The sequence below is a fragment of the Nematolebias whitei genome, chromosome 20 (genome assembly GCF_014905685.2).
Source record: "Nematolebias whitei isolate Nwh7 chromosome 20, NemWhi1, whole genome shotgun sequence".
Taxonomy (NCBI): Eukaryota; Metazoa; Chordata; class Actinopteri; order Cyprinodontiformes; family Rivulidae; genus Nematolebias; species Nematolebias whitei.
Window position 1 is genome coordinate 34,422,759 of NC_056517.1, and position 8,826 is coordinate 34,431,584.

Below are 8,826 nucleotides of genomic sequence, written 5' to 3' on the forward strand. Positions count from 1 at the left end.
CAACCAGTTGGGTTTGAGAGGAACAGCTACACAATGGCAGGTCAAGAATCACATGTTAAGATAGAAATGGTATCAAAAGAAAACTTTAATTTTAACAATTAATTTAAGGAAATGAGGTCAGTTTGTCCTCCTAAGTCTATAGCAGAATAAGAAGCCCACCCTAACTATAGGATTTATCTCAAAGGAAAGTTTTGAAACTGGACAATGTGTCCGCCTCACGGACCAACAGATGGATTCAGCAGTATCAAACCTTAAAAATACTTTTAGTTGGAGTTGACCAAAACCCTTACAACTCCATTAATTCTTAACTCGTCATACCTCTCAATTATCTCCCGTCTTAGTCGCAGAGGGAAAAGTGGGAATTGGAACTACCCTCAATCCGTCCAGTCATGCATGTTGTGAGTGCAATACTTTGACAAATAAGTGAGGTAGCAACATTTGTTTTGGTGTGTGGCTGCATCTAGGCCTAAGGAAGCTTCCGTTCGAAAAATCCAATATGGCCACCACCTTCTGCAAACCAGCTGCCCTGTCATTTGAGGAAACTGTTTTCTAGTTTTTATATTGCTTAGTTTCCTTTAATGATTGGGGCAACCAAATATTAATCTATGGGAGCCATGTAACCACCCCCTGTCTCCTCCATTGTATCTGGTGGTGGGTAAAATAGCTCCCTTCACTCGCCAAGATCTTGTCAAATTTCCAAATCAATTTTCCATCTAAATAAATGTCATGAGGCTTGTAGTTAGCTAAGTTTGCCTTACTGTAGCTCAGATGGAGTTCTTCTCCTTTGTTGTTGTTGTTGTTTCCCAAAGATTGTGTTTTTGACAGAGGTAGACCTCCATTTGCTTCATTTTTGGCTCCAGGTATAGATAAAGTTCTTATGTTTATTTTTAGTGTTACATTATGAATGAAGCATTTGGGATTCCAGCATTTTTTGGTGGTGGTGGTGGGGGGGGGGGGGTGGCTAAGAAATTTAATGAAGGGTGTGTCTGGTCCGTGGACTCTTAGTAAATTGTGGAATGGAATTCATTTATTTTTGTCCCATCAGAAGAGGTTGCCCCTATGGAAGTATTTGTCTTAATCTGTGTTTTTTTTAGTTCTCTTACGTTCAAATTAGTTTTTATTTTATCATCTTGGGTCTTGAGTCACTTGCATTGCTTTTCTTCAGCTCTGCTCCTCAGCTCCAGCCCCGCCCACTCTCACCTGTTCCTTGGTGTCATTTTGCCCAGTTTTCTCTACTCTACTCATCTGATCCTATGCATAAAGTATATACTATGTACTTTATAAGTATGTACTGTGCCATGTACAAAGTAGTATATAAGTGTACTTCATATTCAGCCTGGCATTGTATGTGCTTCTGAGAAAAAAGTCTAGGGATGTTGGCACCTTAAAAAAAAAAAATCTAGTTTTATCAACTAAAATCATGCAATAATCCTCGCTGAGAAGGAGTTTATCGTTGCTTCATGCGCATGAAATGAATAATATTCTAACGACTTTTTAAACTTTGTTATACTTCCTGTTGGCCCCTGGGCCCAGTGGGCCATAACGCTGTTTCATTAGTTGCAAAAGCACAAGCCTGTCCTGTTGTACCAGTGTGTAACAATGTCTGACTGCCATTATCCTTGTCCTGTCCTTCCTGTCCCCGGCTGAGCATCTGCCCACCCCCCTGAGGTCTGAGATCCATGTGTCAGCACCGCCACCTGCACTTCACAGCTCTCAGGCAGCAGTTCACATATTCGCATCCTAAACACAACTGGCAGGCAGAGATCAAAGCCGGAGCGACTGAATGACAGCAGTTTGATCAAAGTCCGCATGCACAAACGCCTGAACTCACTGGAGAAATGCTTGTGTGCCCCGCAGGGAACTTGGAGATATTTTGTGATGGCTTTATCACCAAAAACCTGCAAGTGTGCATCCTCTGCGGTGGAGAAACGAGCCATTTTTATTTTCAGTGACCACCCCAACATTAATTTTAAAAAATCCTTAATACATCTGATAGAGTTTATAAACTTGTTTTCTCATGAGCAGGACAAATTTGGATCCGTTTGTCTTTTTGTAACCTGTAGGTCTGACTCACCTGAGTCATAAAGCGTGTTTCAATAGTCCAGCTGACTGAAGGGAGTACAGGTTAACAGGATCAGAGACAGCAGCAGAGCTAGGGCTAAACACAGTGATTTCAGTTTTCTGATCGTTGAAACTTAAAAAAATTGAAGCCATCCATGCCTTGATGTCATCAAGACATTTTAACAAAGCGTGAATTGTGCATGAACTATTTGTTTTTATGGGCAGATAAATCTGACAATCATCAGCATAACAATTAAATAAAACTCCATGTTTCCTCAGGATAGACACCAAAGTGACCAGATAGAGTGAAAACAAAAGGGATCCAAGAATCGAGCCCTGTGGGACTCCCACAGGAAAGAGGCACTGACGTGGATGCACTATTTCCAGTCTTAACACAGAAACTCCTGTCACTTCGATGCAAACAAAACCATTCTCATGCTGCACCTGTAATCCCAACCCAGATTACTATGAGACATTTTTTTAAGTCTTTTCAAAATTGGATCTAATCTTTAGTTTTGTCAGTCAAGATGTATGATTAAATTCCTGTAGGAGGATAATTCTGTTGGAGCAAGATTGTGGCTTTTAGAGTCAGGCTTGTAGGAGAAGATTCTGATAGGTAAAAATTCGGTGGAGGAATTTGTTTAGAAAAGATTCCTATGGGGGACAGGACAGATTTCTGCGGAGGAATATTCTGTCAGAGAAATATTTCTATGAAGGAAAATATTTTTGAAAATAATTATTGCATGGAGAAGATTCTGCTTGCATGTGAAAGAGTCCTTTGGTGGAAAATTTGTGTTTAGACATTATTTAGAGGGGAGGATTATGTTTTGGAATGATTCCTGTAGAAGAACGATTCCAGTTGGGAAAGATCCACACAGGGAAAAATTACGTTTGGTATAGATTTCTGGAGACAAAGATTCTGATAGAAAACAATTTTTATTAGGGGTAAAGACTTTGCTTGGTAAAGATTTGTTTTTATGTAAGAAAAAAAATGTCTTGTGATTGAAAGATTCTGGTAGAAAAATCCACCAAAGTTCAGTCAGGTCATCTGGATGGTCTTTTTTTTTTGTTGTTGTTGTTGAGACGTTTCATCCTTCATCATAAGGACTTCATCAGTCCAAGGAGCCGCAACAAACTCAGCTGTGGCTGAGTTTATTCAACCATAGAACCACTTTGGCTATGGCTGCCTCAGAGGAGTCGACAGGGGAGAGGGCGGGCCCCAGAAACCATCTTATCACCAGCAAACTGGTTGGTTCGCTATGTGAGTGTGCTGCTTGGGAGACTGAGTTTGTTGCAACTCCTCAGACTGACGAAGTCCTTTGGATGAAGGACGAAGCCTCTCAACAAAAACAAAAGAAACTGTCCAGATGACCGGACTGAACTTTGCTGGATATTTTACTTTGATTATTGAGCACGAATTTTGCTGTTAGGGAAATATTCTGATAGGAACCACTCCGCAGGTACAACAAAGTTGAATAAAACAGAAAGTCATAAAATTATCTCAGACTTAGAATGTTTAGATGACTTGTCTGGACACATTTCGAAATGTTTATGTCAGATGAAAGAAACAACCCTTTTCAAAGAAAACCTTCTAAAACGGTCAAATTTGACCAGAAAACTGATGTGTCAAGGCGTGGTCTTTCCTTCCCATTGAGAAAAGGTTGTTCGTTCTCCTGAGCATCCCGGCTTGTTATGGGCAAGCAAACGTGAAAACAGGTTTCCATCCAAACGATCAGAAAAACTCCTTTTTGGACCATTGCTGACCAAAAGCGTCCACCATCGGATTCGTTCACTCGCCCTTGATGAACTCAGACAGTGAAGAAAACATAAAAAGACATTGTCTGTGTCTCTGACGCCACCGCAACTGTGAGAATTTATTAGACCCCCAATTAAAACCAATATGTCAGTGGTCGGTTCAGATGGAGAAAGAAACGTGTGAATGTCTCAGTTCCATCAGATCTGCAGACAGATGAACGACCCGGTGTGAGAGCGATCTGGTCACCATGGGGACGAGACAGATAGAATTATCTGCTCTGTGGCCGCCCGGCTCGAGTCTGCTCGATGGAGGGCATGCAGGATCAAACATGTCCTGATTTGGTGTCGAAAGGCATGAGTTTGGCAAATACGATGCCATCTGAGAGGGATTTTTGAGAGGTGTTGAGTTTAGGAGCTTTGGAGGAGAAACAGTGGAGAAAACCAGAGCTGAAAAAGCAGCAAGATGCTTTTTCAAATCAAAGGATGTGCTTTACTTTAATTTTCCTGTTAACTGAAGTGTGCACAATTCATCAAGATTAAAGAAGAATGGAAGGGCTAAGAAAATACCTCTATACCAAAGGAAATATGTTGCAATTACTGCCTTAAAGTCAGTGTTACGATTTCATTACAGCTGTCTCTTTCTCTTCTTCTGTTGCAGGTATTCCTAATAGCATTGGTCCAGTTAGTAAGTAAACAGTATGCAAAGACGACACTATATGAATGCCTGATGCTTTGCTTTGCTTCTTGTTCCACCCTTCATCGTCCATCCCCGACTGTGGTGCCAAGTGTTCATTTCTGATTCCGATCTTCCTGCAGAGAGTCACTCAGCCACCGTTGACTAACATTGTTCTTGGCGGGGGTTGGCGTGAGGTGATAAGCAATAGCTTGAGGCTATATTGTTGTGATGCGGGCATATTAATTTACTTTATTCAGACTCAAACAGATAGCACTTGCCTGGCTCTGCATGCTGAATGTCATTTGTTTTAGTTTTTCACCCCCTCTCTCTTTCCATGCATTATAAATAAATGGCATCTAGACTTTATTAAAGTGCCAGGACCTCTCTGGCAGTATAATGTCACAGAGGGTCATTTTAATATAAGTCTCAAACGCCTCGGCTGGTATTATCTTCGTCAACCAGTAGCCCCTGAGGAGGAGGAGAAAGAATAGAGGTGCCATGTCTCAAGTTACCGGTAACTGGAAAGGCTGTGTGATGCAGGAACCATACGGTTGTATTGAGCACGTCAAAGTGCATTCACAACTGGGCTCAAGTCTCCTTAATCTTTTTCATTCTCTGCTTCTTCCTCTGTTCCCAGGACAGCGGATTGATTAGTAAATTGCTGTTTCCCAACCTGATCCTGGACCTGTTTTGATTGGCTCTTTACAAACCAACTGAATATGGACAAACAGAATTATCAATCCGGACTTAATCCTGATCTGCCCAGATTTGTGGGTTTAAAAAAAAAAAAAAAAGGTACTCGTGGCAAAGTCTGAAATGACCAGGAACTATATCAAATGGTGCCGTTTGAAATAGTTTAGCACAGTGGTTTTCTAGATAAATGGAAATAAACGTAAGACGGCTAAATCCACCAATAACACGTGAACGATTGAGTCGCATGACTAAACTGAATCAGGCTGACCATGTAACCCTAACCCATCATATCAAAGCAGGGATTAAGTCAGATTTGGTAAAAATAAATAAAGCATTTTTTTTTAGACTCCTGGCTTTTAAGCTGCATTTCACTCATGGTAGCATGAGTTGTTTCAAAGATACGGCTTGGTTTGTCTTGCTAATTGTGATAACCTTGGGAAAATTGGTCTACTGTATATCTCATTTTTATTGTACAGTATTAGTAACACTTTGACTAAATCCTCAGTTCGATGCGACGGGTCACATATGGTGGAATCAAACAAGCGTAGAATCGCAAAGAAAGCATTTAGGTGCAAATGTAAGAGAATCTGCTGCTAAAAGCAAAATTCAAGAGAACGGTTACGGCAGCTGTCAAGAATGAATATTGGGGATCGAGCGAGGTGGTGAAGTGCCAAAAATACAGAGTTAGGTGTTCAAAACAATCGCAGCTTGTACGAAACTTCTGTCTCAATGGGTTTTTTTTTTTTTAAACTCTGGTCTAATGCGCAAAATGTTTATGATTTGAATCAGTTTATCTCCAGTCATACTTCACTCAACTGTTTAAATACGCACCTACACATAAAAATCATCAGATTCTCAATCCCAAATGTCTCTTTTATGGAGATTACCATTGCTGACCCAGTTTCAAGTATCTTTATTGTCATTCACATCACATGTGGTACATGAGGCGGAACGAAATTGTGTACACAAGGTCCCAGTTACACACAAAAATAGCAAAAATACAAAGTATAAAAAGAAACAGTATACAAGGATCTAAGATATACGCTAAACACTAATAATGTAACATATACTGTATATTTTCAGTCACTTCGGCTGTTTTATAGGTAAAAAAAATGCATGTGCATGTAGTAATTAGCAGTCATTTACAAACTTAACTTAAAAGCTTAATTTAGGGAAACAGCAACCATCAATATGAGAAAAATGTTTAATAGCTTTGTTTATATGTTTTACCGGTCTTAATGACTTTGCAGCGAGTACCTTTTATTTGTAAAATTATGCATTTTTCATGGGATGGGGTAGAGGTGGGGCAGCCGACTCAGGACCCAAAAGTCCCAGGTTCGATCCCCAGGCATTCCCACATGTGGCGTCTCTGAGCAAGACACCTAATCCCTAATTGCTCCCCGGGCATCTTACATAGCTGCCCACTGATCCACCTGGTTGTATCCCAGGTGCAATGGGTTAAATGCAGAGAACTAATGTCTCCATCGTATGGGAACATACAATGATGACACATAGTACTTATTACACCAGTGTACAAACGCAATCCTGGTTTAAATCCCAGATTTACAAATCTTAATATCCATTTTCCAGCACAAATGATACCTGTTTTTAGTCATTTCTGAATTATTTCTTTATGCATTTGGACATTTACCTCCACTGGTTGTTTTTATGGTTCTTTTACATGAGCTAGAGTTAGCCAGCTTTCCAAAGGATGCATGCACGTCTTGTTTGTCATTAATTCAGAGCTAAGACGAGGTACGGAAGAGTTTCCCAGCCCGTGCTTGTGAGGGACTTATGTTGGAAACAGATTGTTCCCAGGTGGTTTTTAATCAGGCTCTAGGCTTGTGCAGGAAGAGAACGCTTGCTTTAAAAGTCTGACGCTACGTGACGAGTCAGAAATGGACACGTGGCCAAACCCCTTCCAAATCTTCCACTCCTCGCCTCCGTCCATACATCTGTGGTTTACGCTTCCTCTCCGTGCATGGCAGGAGTGGAGCTTAAAGTGTGCGTGTGCACGGGCTTCTCCATCCCATCCAAACCGTCACACCACGTCCAAACGGCTGTCCTCAAATCCTTCACGGGAAGAACGTCCACCCTGGTCCGTGTGTGGCTATGTGTGCGTGTATTCAGAGGTGATGTCGACTGGACACTGAACCAAAGTCGTTTTTCTCATCCGGCTTGGCCCCCCAGGGATGTCCTGGCTGTCCAGTTGCTGCAGCCTCCCACAAAAACACTAAAGCCTAAACTTGTTGACTGCTTTTCTCTTTCCAAAGCTGTTCCCAGCGCAAACAAACCTCAATTTCACGTTGGCATTATTAATAAAGTTGGAACGGAGAGGGAGGAAAAGGTTATGACGTCCTTGAGGTTGTTGAAAAGGACCGAGGGGGTTGGGGGTGCTTTGAGACAGCCCAGCACTTTTCATGTTGTTGGTTGAAGGTAATTGAATTCCTTATTGACTTTTCTCAATTCTATTTCAAGTTTATTAAGCCAGGCAGAATTGCCTAATGCAGACCATTAAAGTGAAATTAATATTTTAAAAACAATTCTGGCTCTGCTAGATTGCATTTCATTAGAAGTATGGCATTGATTAAAATCTGTCACCACTCATTTAACCCGCCTTACCTGAATATTCTCCAGAACGCCATAATTAATGGGGCCCAGATGTGTATTACAGCCAATCAGTTGCAAACATGAAACAATTAAAAATTACTGATATTATTTAAACAGAACAGGCTCAGGCAGTGCAGATATTTTAATGTCTCTGTGTCCGTGCAGGTTTTTATTTTTTTATGTTTTGTACAGACGTCGTCTCCATTAAAGGCTCATCAGAGCAACAAAGGATGCAAACGCAGATAATAGCAGGACTCTTGATTTTTTTGTGAGCTATAAGACCTGAGTCTGAGTGGTGATGAGGCATGCCCCTGATCTTCTTAAGCTCTTTATTTGTTAATCTGTCATATTAAAGAGCTCCTCATCCGGTAACTTAAATGACTTTAAAGCATAGGAGACGTCACAGCCATCATTGATCCCCGACTCCTCATGCAGGAACAGCTGTTAAGTGTTTTAAAGATCAAAAATAACAAGACAAAACTATTAAAGAACAGTTTTTTTTTAAATCAGTAGAGCTTGTGCAGCCATGGTCCGTCAAGACCAGGGGTGTAATGAGATTAAACCATCCCAAGATTTCTCAGAGAGTTCAAAACTGTCTTGTAAACCAAAACAAACCTTGAATTTGTCTGATGAAATTATCAGTATACATTGTTTATAGAAAAAGGTTTAATTTCAGCCTTTTGTGAAAATGAATTTGAACAAATTAATGACAAATCAGGAGAGAAGCCGCCCAGTTGAGTTTGTGGCAAAAGCTTTTTTTTCCTAAAAATATTGTTAAATAATCGTCTTCTTTTTGTTGACGTGGAATCCTGTCTCGCCTCATGGAAGAAATGTTACGCCCCCAATCAAGACTAAGACATTTTACATACATTTAACATAGAATTAGTGTAAATAGTTAATTGTGATTGTATTATTCTTAGGCAAAGGCTAGAGCAGGGGTGTCCAGTCTTGGTCCTAGAGGGCCGCTATCCTGCATGTTTTAAATGTTTCCCTGCTCCGACACACCTCATGTGAATCATTGGGTGATTAAA

At 40.7% G+C, this 8,826-nt stretch overlaps 1 protein-coding gene across 3 annotated transcripts in view; it reads left to right on the forward strand.

The window, feature by feature from the left end:
- The window catches only part of ntng1a (netrin g1a), a 141,952-nt gene that overhangs the window by 109,214 nt on the left and 23,912 nt on the right, over positions 1-8,826 (forward strand). For 2 of the 3 annotated variants that reach the window (XM_037693786.1, XM_037693788.1), the window contains exon 4: positions 4,475-4,501. In XM_037693786.1, the coding sequence (XP_037549714.1) occupies positions 4,475-4,501 (27 nt within the window). The remainder of the gene's footprint in view (positions 1-4,474; positions 4,502-8,826) is intronic. The other variant, XM_037693787.1, reaches the window with a different exon arrangement.